Source organism: Musa acuminata, chromosome BXJ3-9, assembly GCF_036884655.1.
Source record: "Musa acuminata AAA Group cultivar baxijiao chromosome BXJ3-9, Cavendish_Baxijiao_AAA, whole genome shotgun sequence".
Classification (NCBI taxonomy): Eukaryota; Viridiplantae; Streptophyta; class Magnoliopsida; order Zingiberales; family Musaceae; genus Musa; species Musa acuminata.
Window position 1 is genome coordinate 23263431 of NC_088357.1, and position 19368 is coordinate 23282798.

The 19368-nt window shown below is 42.3% G+C and overlaps 1 protein-coding gene across 1 annotated transcript; it reads left to right on the forward strand.

Moving 5' to 3' along the window:
• Positions 1-822: 822 nt before the first annotated feature.
• On the forward strand, positions 823-3118 carry LOC135648395 (cytochrome b561 and DOMON domain-containing protein At2g04850-like). Its single transcript, XM_065166052.1, has 2 exons — positions 823-2253; positions 2895-3118. The coding sequence occupies exons 1-2, from the start codon at positions 1038-1040 to the stop codon at positions 3017-3019; spliced, it is 1341 nt and encodes a 446-aa protein (XP_065022124.1). The 5' UTR covers positions 823-1037; the 3' UTR covers positions 3020-3118.
• Positions 3119-19368: the final 16250 nt, after the last annotated feature.

Consider the following 19368-nt stretch of genomic DNA (forward strand, 5'->3'; position numbering starts at 1 on the left):
AAATTGGGCATCCACTGCCCGGTATCAGCTTCGACAAGCCAGGATGGTTGAGGGCATAAGAGCCGGTGGTTGAGGATTCGCCACTTTTAATGAGACAAGCCGAGCGAAGGGAAAGGGTTAAGGGCAGCGACGAGGTTGGTGGTGATGCGGATGTGGAAGTGAAATTGGAAGTCGCCGTGATAGGGAGGTGAGTAGCGAGGAAACATGAGCAGGGGAGAGGTGAGCAGCGAGAGTCATCGTAGTTAGGTGACGCTGCAGGGAAGAGCGACGGAGGAGAGGCCGCGTGTGAGTGGCGCAGGCAGCGATGCGATTGTGTTCGAGAACAACGGCAACAAAGAGAGTCTTTGCGGATCGATCTGATCGTTGATAAGAAGGATAGCGATGGGTGGAATCAGATCGCTGATCTCTTAGGCAATTGTGGGGTGATTAGTCAACGATGAAAATAGCGCAATAGAGGATTGGAGGACTCCCCGATGAAGAGCGCCGCGGAACACTACAGATTCGTTGTTTTGCGATGGAAGATTTTCAGAATAAAGGGAATATTAGCTCTAATATCATATTAGAATAGAATAAAATATTGATAGTAATTCTGATACATCATAATCTTATTTATAAAATAAAAAATTAATCAATCTCAAAAAATTAAAATCTTTATTATTTCGTAGGAATAAAAAAAAACAATGATGACTATATCATTTTTTAATATATAAATTTTTATTACGTCATGAGATACTTGATGTTTGCAACAATTTTTTATTTTTATTGTCTGCATATTACTAGTCCGGAGAACTGACGGACCACGCAAGCAAGATTGAAGTTCTCCGTGGTAGGTCTTCCTCTTTCCACCTTCCACCTTCCGTTCAAACCCAAGACCAATCTTCTGCATCAACCCACAACACTCATTCTGCAACCACCAAACTTTGATGATTCCCATCTCCGCACTTCCCTGTCCCGTTACCTTCAAAGTCATGCTCCACATTGCATGATCATACATACCATCGCCACCGGCAACTTATTCCAAGCTCTTCTCTTCAACCATGTCCCCTTCTTTCTTACTCCTCCTGCTGTTCCTCCTTGGCTTCACCACGACTCCCGCGACCACCCGCTGCACCACCGCGACCTTCACCAAGACCTACCAGAAGTGTGTCACCCTCCCCACTCAAGGGGCATCCTTGGCCTGGACATACCACCCCTTCAACGCCACCCTCGACCTCGCCTTCTCCGGCACCTTCATCTCCCCCTCCGGTTGGGTTGCGTGGGGCCTCAACCCCGACTCGCCCGCCATGACCGGCGCCCACGCCCTCGTTGCCTTTCCCGATCCCTCCTCCGGCGGTCTCCTCCTCCTCCCCTTCGTTCTCGACCCGTCCGTCAGGATCCAGAACGCCCCGCTCGTCTCCCGCCCCTTCGGCCTCCGTCTTCTCTCTTCCTCCGCCGTCCTCCGCGGCTCCCGCTCCCCCAGCGACGGCTCTGCCGTCCTTATCTTCGCCACCCTCTGGCTCTCCCCCAACCACACCCGCGTCCACCACGTGTGGAACCGCGGCCTCTACGTCCAGGGCCGCTCCCCGACCATCCACCCGACCGCGCCCTCTGACCTCGCCTCCCGCGCCACCATCGACGCTGCGTCCACTGCAGCCGAGACGGCGCCGCAGGCGCCAGACGCGCTCCGGTCGTCCCACGCCGCGCTGAACGCCGCGTCGTGGGGGCTCCTCCTGCCGGCGGGTGTCGCGGTGGCCCGCTACCTGGGGCATCGCGCGTCGCGTGGACCGTCATGGCTCTACGCGCACGCGGCAACGCAGATCGCCGGCTTACTGCTTGGCACCGCAGGGTTCGCGATCGGGATCGTGATGGGCAACCGCCCGCGGGGCGCGGAGCACCGGCTGCACCGAGGACTGGGGGTCGCGGCGTTCGTGACGGCGGCACTGCAATCAGCGGCGCTGCTGTTCCAGCCGAAGGCCACCAACAGGTTCCGCAAGTACTGGAAGTCGTACCACCACTTGGTGGGCTACGGGTGCGCGGTGGTGGGGGTGGCGAACGTGTTCCAGGGGTTCGACGTGATGGGGCTCGGCCGGTCGTACTGGAAGCTGGCCTACTGCCTGGCACTGTCGACGTTGGCCGGCGTCTGCGTTGCGTTGGAGGTTAATTCGTGGGTGGTGTTCTGCAGGAATGCGGAGGAGGAAGAGGAGACGACGACAACGACGACAAGAGAAGGTGATTCGATGGAGGGAGGAAGGGCATCGAGTTCTCAAAAGCAAGGTCTGAGCCTCTAGTTCTACATCCTGATACACACCAAATGAAGCCAATCTATTTCTAATTATTATTGCATTTCAATTTTGTGGAAAAGTAAAACCAAAACCATGTTCATCGATACGTGCTATTCAAGCTTAGGAATGAATGATCAATGATGAGCCAAAGCTATTAATCTTTTTATCACTATTCTTAACACAACCCCACACGTTCACTTAAATTTTCTATCAGCATCATTGCATATAAAAGTTTCAACCACTAGATTTTAGTTTATATTTAACCCAACTTTTTTCATTTCTGTCTAATTTTTGTAAAAAGGATAGGTATTATAAAATTAACTTGATCAGCTTAAGTATGATTAAGATGATATAAGGGGATGAGATAGATGGTACACTATAGGCAAATTACTCATCTAGAGAGGAAAACTCATTTATGAAATTTTTGTGATAAGGTAAATGTTTCAAGAAGAATACAGAAAAAATATGTTGCATAACTATAATGTCAGCCATCAAAGAAAGAAAAATAAAACTTACGTTAGCGTGTGCCAGTAATGCACAACCAATCTCGCACTTTTTGGAAGTATTGAAGTATTGATGAGCATTGGAGAACATGCTGAGTATCATGCTAATGAACTGTTCAAGAGATTACAGGCTTAATGAACTGTTATTGCTGGACACCGACCAAGATGAGGATCGTGCTTAACGAGTTATCCGGCGTATTGGGCATGAATGCAAGGACTCCGTCTACTGGTGGTATATTGTTGGATTGCGACTAGTTAAGTTATGGGACAGATCTAATCATTATAATAGATTCTGGATTGTTCAATTTTCCACCCAATATAGTTTTTTTTTTTTTAATAAGCTCAGATGCGAGGGGTTAGGGTGCATGTCTACAACGAAAGTAACTTTTTTTTTTTTCTTGTCAAAAAATGATAAGCAATGATTAGTGAATTGGAGGAATATATATATATTGTTAGATCAAGAAAGGCACTAAGTGGGGAGGTGAATTAGTGCAGCAGAAAAATTTTCGTTATTTAAAAAAAACTTGTTTCGATTAAAACCGATTCAGATGATAATAGTTTTAATTCAATTCGTTTCGGAAAGAATTTGAACATGAAAGCTTTTGTGAAAGTGCAAGAGAAGACTAAGGTAATTTGCAGTAATATAAATTGCACAAATGAAAAGCGTCGGTTTCGTAAAGTCTTCGTACGATTAAAGCCGATCTCGGAAGGTATTTACTTGAAAGCGTATGTAAATGTAGCTAAAGCACAGTAAGGAGGAGAGATAGTTTGCTATAAAAGAAAGTTACTCAAAGTAAATGCAAATCGAGTTTTAGAGTGATTTGGTCAATGTGACCTACATCCATTTTCGGATTCCTCATCCGACGAGGTCATCGGTGTCTATTAAAGGCCTTCCTTCAATAGGTGAAGACCGAACACCTCTTTACAACACTTTCTCATTTTCCCGGGTTTTGGAGATGAACCCTTACAAGTCTCACTCCTCTTTCTTGGATGGTTACAAGGCTAAGAGATCAAGGAGGAGAACTCTAACTTTTACAACACTTTAAGGCTCAAGAACTCAATATTATGCCAATAGGTTTTGTGCATTCCATGTAGAAAAGGGTGGGGTTTTTATAGGCTCCAATGGCTTAAAAAATGGAGCTAAAATGTGTCTAATCCCGGATTTTCGGGGTCCTGGTGGTACCACCGCCATTACTGGACGGTACTACCGCATGATACCTGACACTGGGCAGTAACACCACCTGAAAGGGGTGGTACCACTGTTGGCAGCAATAATTGTCGGTGGTACCACCACCCAGAAATCCTGGGGGGCATTGCTTTCCAAGCGGTGCCACCGTCGGCCAGGAATTCAGGGGCTGATTAGGCTATTCAATTCGTCACAAATCAGCCCTATTAAGGGCCCAGTTGGTCCCTAATTAAGTTAGTGGGATTACCTCCCAATCCTAACTTAATTTATGCTCTAACTACGATAATTAAGACATGATCATAGCTCTTTTTGTTCCGATGCGTCAATTGCTCTTTCGGCGAGCTTCCGACGTACTTCGGGTGAACATCCGACGAACTCTCAACAATGCTCTGACGGACTCCCGGTAAGCTCCTGGACTTTGCAACGATCTTCTTGGCGAATTCTGATGAGCTTCTATAGCAAACTCCTAGACTTCTTGGTTGGTTCCCGTAGAACTTCCGACGAACGTCTGAATTTCTATCGAACTCTCGAACTCCCAATGAGATCTCGATCTTGACTCCGGCACAACACCTGCTTTATGTCTTACTGCCATCGTAGTTAATCCTGCACACTTTTCTCAACATATAGATTAGATCAAATAACTTACAATTGACTTCATTATCAAAATTCGAGATTCAACAATCTCCCCCCTTTTTGATGATGACAATCAATTGATGACGGTGTGAACCTTAACTCCCCCTATCTATATGTCATACTTGAGAAAAAACATTCTTGAATTCAAGGCCTTTGAATTCATGAAACAAATTGATAAGTTAAGTTCATTTAAACTTATCAATACACACATCATGATTCCTATCATGATCTAACATTCTCAAAATGATATCTAGGCATGACATCCATTTTCAAGTTTTGATATTTCAAATATGAAGGATGACAAACATAACAATTCATCATTCTATAGGAAGATATCAATTTGTAAAATTACAAGTTAAGCTCTTGATATCTTATCATAATGAAGAAAATTTATCAAACAAACATTTCAAATATATATGATGAAATACATTGTATACATTTGTCATCAATTTATCATATTTTGGTATTATTTCTCCCCCTTTGTTATCAACAAAAAGGAGAACGATTCAACAATGCAAGTGTAGTAAAAATTCATGCCACATTTCAATTTGTATACCAATCATATTTAAAGCTTTCATGACATGGTATCATTCAAAAGTTCTCACATTAAAAGTTATAAATATTTAAAGAGATGACTTCCATCAACTTCTCCCTTTTTATTTTTAATCAAAACTTTGCATGAAGAAGGAGAGTAAGGAGGAAAATCCATTGAGAACCAACTTTGAATGAAGTTAAAAATGATAAAAGAGTTTTATTAAATCATGATTCAATTTTCACAAGGATCAAGATATTCATGTGAAATCAAATCCTCATTCTTGCAAGTGTTCATCTCATAAAAAAAGAATCATAAAAATTCTTCCTTCATTAAGAAAGAATTCATGTAAAAGAATCATCATATGAAGGATAAAAGAAATTCCGTGAATAAGCCTTCATAACGAAAGGATCATCACATCAAATCCATTTCTCAATAAAAATTCACAAGAAATAAATCCGAGAGATGCATTTGTCAATGAAACCCATGAAGTGATTGAGTGTATCAAAAGTGATGGAGCAAGGGTATGAAATAAACTTGATGTGGCATAATCTCATTAAAGCTCCATTCAAGAAATTCATAAAGATAGTCCAAAAAAGATATACATCAAATTCATGCATATAGACAAATTAACATTTCTAACTCTCTTCTAATAAAATCATATTGTTCTTCACTTAAAGATTTTGTAAAGATATTGGCTAATTGATGTTTTGTATCAATAAACTCTAAGATTACATCATGATTAGTAACATGATCTCGTATAAAGTGATATCTAATATCAATATGTTTTGTTAGAGTGTTGAATAGGATTTTTTATTAAACATATTACACTTGTGTTATCATATTTTATGGGAATATTTTTAAGATGAATCTTGTAATCCTCTAAAGTGTTTTTCATCCACACAACTTGTGCACAACATGCACTAGCTACAATGTACTCAGCTTCGGTTGTAGATAATGCAACCGATGTTTGTTTCTTGGAAGATCAAGAAACAAGTGTATGTCCTAAAAATTGACATGTTCTGGATGTGCTTTTTCTATCTAATATACATCTAGCAAAATCCATATCAGCATAAGCAATTAGCTTAAAGTTATCAGATTTTAGATATCATAATCCTATATTTGTGGTTCCTTTAAGATATCTAAGTATTCTTTTAACTGCTTTGAGATGAGATATCTTAGGATTAGATTGAAACCTAGTACAAAGTCCTACACTAAACATGATTCCGGTCTAGTTATGGTGAGGTAAAGTAAACTTCCTATCATACCCCTATAAGCTTTTTGATCAAAGCTTTCTCCACTTTCATCAAATTGTAACTTAGTGGAGGTGCTTATAGGAGTGTTGATAGCCTTTGAGCTATCCATATTAAACCTTTTTAGCAAATCTAAAGCATATTTTGTTTGACTAAGAAATATACCATTAATTAGTTATTTGATTTATAAGAAAAAAAAAAAGGTAATTCTCCCATCAAACTCATTTCAAATTCAAGACTCATACTTTTAACAAATGACTCACATAGAGATTCATTCGTAACCGAAAATGATATCATCAATATAAATTTGAATAATAAGAAAATTAATTTTAAAATTTTTGATAAACAATGTAGTATCAACCTTGCCTTTAGAGAAATTATTTTCAATAAGAAACGAGCTAAGTCTCTCGTACCAAGCCCTTGGGGCTTGTTTCAATCCATAAAGAGCTTTAGTCAATTTAAATATATGATTAGGAAGATTATTATTCTCAAATCTGTGTTGGGAAATCATGGGGGCGACATCACATGCACAGCGGAAGAACAAGAAAACAAAATCCCCGATTCCCAAAAAGATGTTCGTCATCGTGCGAAGATTGATGCGCAAAATCCGCGAAACTCAAAACTGCGTATAGAGTAGATTGTGTTACCTAGGGAGATCGTATATCCCTGTTTCCTTGCAGATCCTTAGGAGAGGGTGAAGGTGGTTAAGAGTCCTCCTCTCTAGTGGTGATCCACACAGCAGGGTTGCGACGACGCTCCTCAAAACTCCAGGCCTGCTCTGAGGTGGAGAGGGAGAGGAGAATAGGAAAGGCAAGCAAAGACTCTAGCCTATGAGGCTCTGAATCCCTCCTATTTATAGAGGTCCCCTATCAAAACCCTAATGGGTCCTCCCCTAGTGGGTATTGGATCTGCATCCAATATACAAGGGCTCCGTCGGATATCTCATATCCGAACCTCTACTCATCGCAATGTCTACCATATGTGTGTGACCCTCTAGGCCCAATATCGAGCTGGCCGTGAGTCATACCTGTCAGAACTCCTTCTAACTCAATGAATTATTATCTCTATAATAATTCACTCGACTCATCGACTACGGACGTACTAGGCCACTACGCCGTAGTCCCCAGACAATATAGGGGAATCCAATCCATTGGACCTGTTTGTCCTCAATTACCGTATACCTATAGTCCCTCATCCATCTAATATCCCAGAGACCGTATATCGAGCATGGTGCTGTCAGACCCATACGGTTTCTACTTGAGTCTCGCTTTAATCGGATTCTCCCGGAGAACTCTTTCTCTCTCAACCCGAATGACCTTGGCCAGGGATTTGTCTGAGCAAGAACACATAGGATATTCCTCTCATGACGCCGAGAGTGGATGATCCTCTATCGACACTCACTAGCCCTCGTAAGGTCGACTACCACTCCCAATGACCAGCTATACTAGATCTGGGACAGCCAAACCTATAAGTTTGGTATCAAAGAGTGGAGCACTCATACAGGACATCCTTGGTGTCTCAAGTCTAAGGACTAGATACACCATTAGGACCACGGAATCGCTGTCTGACAATAAGGCATCATCAACCATCCAGCATTCCGTAAGGGGATCAATCAGTGAACTCATTCTCCAATGAGCACCTGTACTGTATCCCTAGTGTCCCTACATAAGCAGCTATGAGACCAGCTGCATCCATCATATGGATGGGTATACAGCACACCAGTCTATCCGGTTATCACGATGTCCCTCTCGAGTAACCTATGATCGGGATTATTTAGGATATGTGTTTAAAGGTGAATCGATCTCATTATCGTGATCTCATCACGATCCGATTCCCATTGCACAAATCCAAGGACATCACAATATATGTATGCATTTATACAATAGTTATAAAGTGATATACGCCAAAATATAATAAGCAAAAAGATTCTGTATTAAGTCACACGTGCCATCACTCACGTGATTGGCTTGCTGGGCACCTATGACTAGCAATCTCCCACTTGACCTAAAGCCAATCACCTATGTGTCTGATCCCCATCAGACCCCTATGACGCTCAAAGACAAAATGAGACAACGGCTTTGTCAGTGGATCTGCAATGTTATCTTCGGATGGAACTCTTTCCACTACTACATCTCCTCAGGTTACAATCTCTCTGATAAGCTGGAACCTCCTCAGAACACTTCTGATAAGACCCGGGTTCCCTTATTTGAGTAATCGCCCCGTTGTTGTCGCAATATAAGGAGATCAGCTCCTCGCTACCCGGCACGACTCCCAAATCTGTGATGAACTTCTTCACCCAGACTCCCTCCTTTGCTGCATCTGATGTAGCAATATACTCCGCCTCTGTGGTCGAGTCAGCAGTAGTATCTTGCTTGGAACTCTTCCAACACACTGCTCCTCCATTCAAGGTGTACACATACCTTGAATTCGACTTGCTATCATCGACATCAGACTAAAAACTTGAGTCTGTGTAGCCTTCAACCTTAAGGCTATTACCTCTATAGTAAAAGATCCTTAGTCCTCTTAAGTACTTAAGGATACACTTTACTGCTTTCCAATGCTCCAAGCCTAGATCCGCCTGATACCTGCTCGTGACACTCAGAGCATGCGCTATATCAGGCCTAGTACATAGCATGACATACATGATAGACCCTATTGCTAAGGCATAAGGTATCATATTCATGTTTGCCCTTTCTTCTGGAGTCTTTGGGGACATACTCGTAGAAAGCGATATCCCATGTCTCATCAGTATGAGACCTCTCTTGGAATTTTCCATGCTAAACCTTTTGACAATGGTTTCTATGTACCTGGACTGGGACAAGCCAAGCATCCTCTTGGATCTATCTCTATATATTCTAATCCCCAAGATATAGGATGCTTCCCCTAAGTCCTTCATAGAGAAGTGTCTAGATAACCAAGCCATTACTGTGGATAGCATTCCTATGTCGTTCCCAATGATGAGGATGTCATCCACATATAACACCAGGAAGGTGATAGCGCTCCCACTTACCTTTCTGTACACACAAGGCTCATCTTCGTTCTTAACGAAGTCATAAGATTTGATTACCTCATCAAATCTTATGTTCCAACTTCGGGAAGCTTGCTTTAGTCCATAAATGGATCTAAGCAACCTACACACCTTATCTGGGCAGTTCTTGGACATGAATCCCTCAGGTTGCATCATATACACCTCCTCCTCGAGGTTCCCATTGAGGAATGCGATTTTCACATCCATTTGCCAGATCTCATAATCATAGTGTGCTGCAATAGCCAATAGAATTCTGATGGATTTTAGCATTGCTATGGGTGAGAAGGTTTCGTCGTAGTCAACACCTTGCCTTTGACGATACCCCTTAGCCACTAGCCTTGCTTTATAGGTCTCTACCTTTCCATCTACTCCGATCTTTTTCTTAAATATCCACTTGCGATCGATGGGTACAATACCTTCGGGTGCATCAACTAGGTTCCAAACCTTATTGGAGTACATAGAATCCATCTCAGAATTCATGGCTTCTTGCAACTTCCCGGAGTCTATACTCATAATAGTCTCCTCGTAGGTCTGAGGATCAATATCCTCAACATCCTCTTCTCTAATATGTCCCACATATCTCTCAGGAGGATGGGATACTCTATCAGACCTACGTAAAGTTGAAACTTGTGTATTAGGTACTTGAACAGGCTCGGGCTGTAGAGTGGTGCTTGAACTTGATTCTCCAACCTCGCTCAACTCTATCATTCTCCAACTATCTCCGCAAAGAATGTGTTCCTTCTCAAGGAACACTGCTCTCTTAGCTACAAAGACCTTTTGGTCCTCGAGATGATAGAAATAATACCCACAAGTTTCCTTGGGGTATCCAACAAATTTGCATCGCTCTGTCCTTGATTCTAACTTATCGGGGTTGTGTCTTTTAACATGGGCAGGGCAGCCTCAAATCTTAACAACCTTAATATTAGGCTTCTTCCCTTTCCATATCTCATATGGTGTAGACACTACCTACTTAGTTGGAACTCTGTTTAGAAGGTAAGCTGCGGTCTCTATGGCATATCCCTAGAATAAGATGGGTAGGTCAGCGAAACTCATCATGGACCATACCATATCTAATAGCGTACGATTCCTCCTTCCAGAAACACCATTGAGCTGAGGTGTATAAGGAGGTGTCCATTGGGATAATATCCCATGGTCCTTGAGGAACTGAGTAAACTCTGTACTTAAGTACTCACCTCCTCGATCTGATCAAAGAGTTTTGATACTCTTTCCAGTCTGGTTCTCCACCTCATTCTTATACTCTTTGAATTTCTCAAAGGCCTCGGACTTATACTTCATTAAGTACACATATCCATACCTTGAGAAATCATCAGTAAATGTAATGAAGTAGGAGTAACCTCCAATGGCATGAGTTGACATGGGTCCACATACATCACTATGTATGAGTTCCAACAACTCAGTGGCTCTCTCTCCAGTTCCACTAAATGGAGAGTCGGTCAGTTTTCTACGAATGCAAGGCTCACAAGTTGCATATGACACATCGTCGAATGGATCTAGATATCCATCATTTAGTTGTTGAATCTCGGATTTTGATGATGAAGTCAATTGTCATTTGTTGTCTAACCTATATGTTAAGATAAGTGTGCAGGATTAACTACGATGAAAGTAAGACATGCAGCAGGAGTTGCGCCGGAGTCATGACAATGATCACGTTGGGAGTTCGAGAGCTCGACGGAAGTTCGGACTGTCGTCGGAGGTTCTGCGGGAACAAATCCGAGAAGTCCATAAGCTTGCCAAAGAAGCTCGTCGGAACTCGCCAAGTGTATCGTCGCAAGTCCAGGAGTTTGTCGGAAGTCCGCAAGAGAATCACCGAGGGTTCATCGGATGATCGACGGAAGTTCGTCGGAAACTCGTCGGAAGAAGCGATTGACGCACCGGAGCAAGCTGCAGAAATTGTCTTAGGATTTCTCGTAGTTAACATAATGATTAATTTGGAAATGGGAGGTGATCCCATTAGCTTAATCTTGGGGCAATTGGGCCCCTGAAAAACCCAATTTGGGCCGAATGGATCTACCCATTCGGACCCTGATTGCTGTGGGAGGTGCAATCGCCTGGGCTAAGTCTCCCAGGGAGACTGGGCAGTGCAACTGCCCCAGCCTGGAGGTGCAACCGCCTGGTCTCAGTCTCCAAGCGAGACTGGGCGGTGCAACCTCTCCTGACAGGAGGTAGCACCGCCTGAGCTCGGTCTTCGAGCTATGGCAGGCGGTGCAACCGCCCAAGTCAGGAGGTGCAACCGCCTGAGCTCGGTCTTCGAGCTCTGGCAGAGAGGTGCAACTGCCCCTGACAGAGGTGGCACCGCCCAGAGGCTCAGTCTCCAAGCGAGACTAGGCGGTGCAACCTCTCCTAACAGGAGGTAGCACCGCTTGAGCTCGGTCTTCGAGCTCTGGCAAGCGGTGCAACCGCCCCAGTTAGGAGGTGCAACCACCTGAGCTCGGTCTTCGAGCTCTAGCAGAGAGGTGCAACCGCCCCTGACAGAGGTGGCACTGCCCAGAGGCTCAGTCTTCGAGCTCTGCCAAGCGGTGCAACTGCCCCAGTCAGGAGGTGCAACCGCTTGATCCCGGAATTCTGGGAATTGACAGTTTTGAGCTCCAAATTTGAACTGGGTTGGGGCCTATAAATACCCCACCCATTCAGCATTGAAAGATAGTAACTTACACTCGAAATCTTGATATCTTTCTGTGATTCTTAGAGCTCAAAATTGTTGTAAAGGCCAAAAGTTCTCCTCCCTCTGTTCTTCAAAGTTTTGAGTTGTAAAGAGAGGAGAGAAAATTTCTATAAGGGTTGTCTCCTAAGCCCGTCAAAAGGAGTAAAACTGTAAAAGGGTGGTTGGCCTTCGCCTATTGAAGGAAGGCCTCTAGTTGACGTCGGTGACCTCGTCGGTGGAGGAAGCCAAAAGTGGAGTAGGTCAAGATTGACCGAACCACTCTAAATCTCGGTTTGCATTTACTTTGAGCATTTTTATCTTTACTGCAAACCTCCTAAATAGCTACTGTCTTCTACGCTTTTACGAACGAGTTTCTAAGTTCAGAGCTTTCCGAATCTGCGTCTAAACGTAAATCGGCTTTTTTGTACGATCATTACATTTCAGTTTACGTTTACGTTTTGATTTCAATCATAACTGCAAAATGCCTTCTGTGCATTTATAAAACATATCTCGAAGTTCAATATCTTCAAAATTGACATTTAGACGTAAACCGGTTTTATCGTACGAACGTCGCATTTCAATTTGCGCTTGCATTCTAATTTTCATCATAAACTGCAAATTGCCTTTGTAGATTTACTTTAACGTCATCTCGCTTAATCTTAAGTTAATGTAATCTTAGAATCAGCTTTTACGTCGAAATCATTTTTTTATCAAACGAACGCAGCTTTCGGTTTTAATCGCTGAAAAATTTTCGCTGCACTAATTCACCCCCCCCTCCCTTTCTTAGTGCTCTCGATCCTAACAATTGGTATCAGAGCGGGGTTAACTCTCAAACGGATTAAAACCCAAGCGAGATGGCTTACGCCGGAAACCAAGAGGGCCATTCTATTACACGTCCACTCATGTTCAATGGGACGGACTACACCTATTGGAAGACCCGAATGAGGATCTTTCTTATTTCTATGGATTTTGAACTTTGGAATCTTGTCAAAAACGATTTTTCGAAGTCTTCTCTTCCAATGATCGATTGGAATGATTTGGAGAAGAAGGCTTTCGCTCTTAATGCAAAGGCTATGAATGCCTTATTTTGTGCACTTGATAAAAACGAGTTTAATAGTGTTTCGATTTGTGAAACCGCATTTGATATTTGGCACACACTCGAAGTGACTCATGAAGGCACAAGTATAGTGAAAGAGTAAAAAATCAATCTTTTGTTACACTCTTTTGAACTTTTTCGGATGAAACTGAGTGAGACTATTGGCGACATGTTTACCCGTTTCACGGATGTCGTCAACAGTCTAAAAGGACTCGGAAAAAGTTTTTCGGATTTTGAGCTCATAAATAAGATTCTAAGATCCCTTCCTAAAAGTTGGGATCCTAAAGTCACTGCTATTCAAGAGGCGAAAGATCTAAACAACTTCCCTCTTGAAGAACTAATCGGGTCATTAATGACCTATGAGATGACTTGTAAAGCTCATGAAGAGCAAGAAGACATCCTTCCAAAGAACAGGAAGGATATAGCACTTAAAACCAGAAGACCACTTGAGAGAAAACTCAAGTGATGAGGACTGTGACGATGACTTGGCACTTCTAACAAGAAAATTTAAAAAGTTCATTAAAAAAATAAATTTAAGAATGACACAAAAAATAAACTTGAACCCAAGAAGGACCAAGTTATTTGCTATGAGTGCAAAAAGCTGGGACACTACAAGAGTGATTGTCCCCAAGTCAAAAAGAGAACATCAAAGAAGAAGGCGCTCAAAGCAACATGGGATGATTCGAGCGCGTCCGAAGAAGAGGAGTCCAACACCGAGCAAGTTGCTCATTACGCCTTAATGGCCATCAGAGAGGAGGTAACGAATTTAATAGATGCAGATTTATCTTTCGATGAATTATTAAATGCCTTCCATGACTTATTTGATGAATGCAAAATTATCAATAAAAAATATAAATTGCTAAAAAAGGAGCATGATAGTCTTACTTGTGATTTTGATAAGTTAAAAACTAAATATCATGATAGTTTAAATTCATGCATCAAATGCCATGATCTAGAAACTCTCCAAAATGAAAACCTGCTACTTAAGGACACCTAGAAGAAATTCGAGGTTGGTAGCAAGTCATTGAACATGATCCTTGCAAACAAGGGTCACGTTCCCAAAAGAAGTGGAATTGGATTTGTGAGAAGTTCTCACCAAAATCCAACCACCTTCATAAAAGGCACCATCTTACATGTTCGACACCAAAACAAATGCAACTTTTGTCGCAAATTTGGACACAAGACGTATTATTGTCCATTCAAGAAAATTAGTCCAAACAAATTGATTTGGGTTCCTAAAGGAACCATGATAAATTCTATGCAACATGATAGACAATATAGATCTATTTGTGAGGCACCCAAAAGCAAATGGGTACCTAAAAATCATCCTTTCTTGTAGAAAACTAAACCATCACAAGCTAGGAGCAAGAGATGATACCTTGATAGTGGATACTCAAGGCATATGACCGGAGATCCATCTAAATTCTCTAAGCTCACTAGCATAGACGAAGGCTATGTCACCTTCAGAGACAACAACAAGGGTAAAATCACTGGCAAAGGAACCATAGGTAACAAATCCAACTTCTTTATTGAAGATGTTTTGTTAGTTGATGGTTTAAAACATAACCTCTTGAGCATTAGTCAATTATGTGATAAAGGATATATTGTCAGATTTGAATCTAATGCTTGCATCATTGAAAAACCACACAAAAACATATCTATGATTGCATTGAAACAAAATAACGTATACACTATTGACATCAATGATTTGTGTAATGAAATGTGTTTTTCTGTTTTGAATGAGGATGCTTGGATATGGCATAGAAGATTAGGTCATGCTAGCATGAAACTAATCACTCAAATATCATCTAAAGAACTTGTAAGAGGAATTCCTCATATCAAGTTCATCAAAGATAATGTATGTGATGCTTGCCAATTAGGTAAACAAATTAAGGGTAGTTTCAAATCTAAGAATCAAGTAAGCACCTCTAGGCCCTTACAATTGATCCATATGGACTTGTTCGGACCAATCTCCACATCAAGCCTAGGAGGTAGCAAATACGCCTTCGTCATTGTGGATGACTATAGCAGATACACATGGACTTACTTCTTAAAACAGAAAAGTGAATGCCTTAGATATTTTACCAAGTTTTGTAAACTTGTTCAGAATGAGAATGGTTCTATGATTTCATCAATTAGAAGTGATCATGGTGGTGAATTTCAAAACCATGATTTTGTTAGAACCCTTACAGATTCTAAACTTGGGGTTGATCTCTTTAGGGGATCGGCGTCCTTGGAACTCTATAGGGGTTCCTCCCTCCAAGTTGCTGCTCAAAGGCTGCAGAAAAGATTCATCTATTGCTTATCAAAAGAGAAGGAATACATGGCTATTTATAGGGCTTCTAAACCCTAACTCCTAATAGGACTCCTACTTAAGACTCTTACTTCTAACCAACTCCTAATATGACTCCTACTCAAGACTCATATTCCCTTACAACTCCTAATTCCTCTCTAAGAAAAAACCTCCTACATGAATGCCCCTCACAATTAGGACTCTCCTAGCTAGAGTCCTAACAGAATGTCCCTCTCAATTAGGACTCTCCTAGCTAGAGTCCTAACATTTTTACATGAATGTCCCTCTCAATTAGGACTCTCCAAGCTAGAGTCCTAACAAACCCGCCCTCTTCAAATCAGCCTTGTCCTCGAGGCTGATGATTCATGAATTCTGGGAATTTGATCTTCAAGTCGTCATAGTTCTCCCAAGTGGCATCTTCATTTGGTAGGTTCGCCCACTGTATTAGCACTTTATTAGTGGGTCGTCGTCGTCGAGTCACGATCCGTCGATCAATAATGGCACTTGGCTGGGTCTGGAGTTCTCTTTGGGTAGCCATATTTGGTGGGTGGCTTTGGGCTGTCTCCAAGCACTTGTTTAAAACTTTCAGTTGGCTATTGGTTTGTGGGTGATATGTCGTACTCCTTTTCAATTTAGTACCCTGCATATAGAATAACTTTGTCCAAAATCTGCTATTGAAGATGCAAGTAGAATTTGTCACAAGCACAATGCGTCCCTTATAGTGTAATTCTTTTGAGTCCCAATTGTAATGAGCCATGGGGCTTGGTGCTTCCTCCAATTTTTTTATAATCTTACTAGTATCTGAATCTTCCTGCCATTCCATCTTAATATCCTCAAGGAAGTCGCTGGTCGGAAGTGAAACGGTCGAAACTTCAACTTGCTCGGGTAGTTGCGAAAGCGCATCTGCAAGAACATTCTCTTTCCCCTTTTTGTAAGTTATTTCAAAATCAAATCCAAGAAGTTTTGTTACCCATTTTTGCTGCTCGGGGGAAGATATCTTCTGCTCCAAGAGATATTTTAGGCTTTTATGGTCGGTCTTGATTTGAAAGTATCGCCTGATCAAGTACAATCTCCACCTCGTTGCTGCGCGCACAATGGCGAGCATCTCCTTATCATATGTTGACATATTTTGATCGGAGGGAGATAATGCCTTGCTAGTGTATGCGAGTGGTCGACCATCTTGCATGAGAATGGCTCCAATTCTGACTCTAGATGTGTCGGCCTCAATAATGAAGGGTCGGTTGAAATCTGGTAGTGTTAGCACCGGCGTCGTCGTCATGGCTGCCTTAAGTTTGTCGAAGGCAGCGGAGGCTCTGTCCAACCATTGGAAGACATCTTTTTCTAGTAAGGAAGTAAGTGGTGCACTGATCTGTCCATAGTTTTTCATGAACTTGCGGTAGTAGCCTGTTAAACCCAAAAAGCCATGTAGCAATTTTATGTTTCTCGAGGTCGGCCAGTTTTGCATTGCTCCAATTTTGAAGGGGTCCACTGCCACACCTTCCTCTGATATGATATGCCCAAGATATTTCACCTTTTGTTGAAGAAAGCAAAAATTCGTGGTTGTTGTGTGTTCAAAAGGTGGTTTTCCGTATGTCTTCTTCACATGCTCGTATTTGATGATACCCGGATCAAAGGTCCAGCTTTGTAAAGATTTGTGCTCCCTTTCATCTAGCAATTCATCTACTATTGGAATAAAGTATTTGTCCTTGATGATTATGCCATTAAGAGCTCGGTAATCAACACATATTCGCCTTGTTCCGTCCTTCTTGCGTACAAGTAGCACCGGTGAAGAGTAGAGGTTGCAACTTGGCCGAATAACTCCTGTTTCGAGCATCTCTTTTATAATCCTTTCTATTTCATCCTTCTGGAGATGTGGATACTGATATGGCTGAGCATTTGCTGAAGATTTGCTTGGAAGAATCATTATACAATGATCATGCCGACAGGTAAGAGGTAGGTTGCGCAGTTCGTCAAATATATTTGAAAATTCAGCAAGCAAAGGAAGTAGATTTGGATCTTCAAATTCTGTTGGCTCTCCCTTAGTTTGCTGCTCAAGTTGTACCAAAAAGCCGCTGCATGCTTTATGCAAAACATTCTCCATTTGTTGTGTGCAAATCATTGTTATGTCGCCCCCACGTTTCCCATGCAATGTCACCTGTTTCTCCTTATTGTAAAATTTCATAATTAGTTTCATAAAATTCCAAGAAATATCACCTAATGTCATCAACCATTTAATTTTGAGCATGGCCTCATGATTGTTAAGAGGGAGAAGGAAGAAATCTGCAATTATCTCTTGGTCCTGCAGCAATAGTTTCTCCTATAAGCGCCTATGGTCACAATTCAAAATCCGTCCTTCGGTGACCTTAACATCAAACCTGCAGCGATTCTCGATAGGTAATGATATCCGAATAGCAAGCTTACTATTTAGGAAGTTAGTAGTACTGCCCGTGTCGATGAGAACAGTGATTGGTTGTTGTTTGAGAAGGCCTCCAATTTTTATCGTTTGCGGGTTTGAGTAGCTAGCTAGTGTATGTACCGTAACTTCGGTCGGTTGTGGCTCTTCTTCTGCATCTTCTTCTTTATGTTCAAGGCTCTCTTTTGGATGTTCAATGACCTCTTCTTCTATCGGTTCAATCATAAGAAGTCCCCCTTTACTACAGCGATGCTCACGGCTCCACGGCTCGTCACAATGCCAACATAACCCCTTCGCATATCGCTCCCGAAGCTCTTCTCCTGTTAACCTCTTTGGTGCAGGGACTTGGTCGATGGTAGGGGGGGCTGAGGGCTTCAATATTACTGGTTGAGGAGCGACCCTTGTCCTCCAAGCTTCATGGTTCAATTGCTCCTCTTGATGTCATGCGAAAGAGATAGCTGCCATAAGCGTGTACGGTTGTCGCGCTTTAACTTCTCCTCGGATCTCCGGCTTCAAGCCCTCAATGAATGTCCTCAATAGCTGTTTTTGAGACCAATCATGATTTTGATTAGATAACCTTTCAAATCTGGTTTGGTACTCCTGAATGGTGGAGGTTTGTCGGATCTTTGCCAGTTGTTCGTCAATATTCTCGTAATCGGTTGGTCTGAAGCGGATCAACAGTCCTTCTTTGAATTGTCGCCATGAAAGGACTCCATAAGTATGTTCAAACCAGTCAAACCATTGTATAGCATCCCCTTCAATATGTATAGCTGCAATTTTCACCATAGATGCATCTGCGATTTTGTGGTACCGAAAATATCGCTCCGCGCGTGAGATCCAACCAATCGGGTCTCCTTCTTCCCATCTAGGGAAGTCCACTCTCATGCATGGATAGTTGGGGTCGGTCATAGAGCCTCCCCTCTCTTGGAAGTCATATCTTTGGGCTTGGTGTGATTGGGCAAAGCTCTCTCCTTGATATGATTTCTTCGGGCTTAGTCGGCGGCCCAATCTGAGTTCGGTAAAGAGCGTCCGAATCTTATCCTCCATTCGCGCCTCCAAGGCTTCGAATTTAGCATTGATTGCCTCCTTAGATGCCATAGTATATGGCCCCAAATCAATGATGTTAAGATCTCTCTTTTGCTATTGGGTTAAAGGCATGTATAGGTTGAGAGAAGTGATGGTCGAAAGTGTTGGTGGATTGGTGGATGTAGGCTGCGGTTTAGGCTTGTTTTGTGGCTGTTTTGGGTGCAGTTTGAGGGTATGGTTTGGTAGAGTTTTAGGGCTGTGGATGAAAGTTTTGGATCTGTGGTAGATAGTAGCAAAGGTTTGACAGAAATCCGTGGAAGTTGCAGCAAGTATGTGCTGTCTTGTAAGAGTAGAATTGTCGTCGAAGAAACAACGGTTTCTCGACGTAATTTCCACCAAAAACTTGAGAGAATTGAGAAGGGAATTGATAGCAAAATCACAGTTTATATGACAGCAAGGATATCTAATTTAATCAAGAAAAT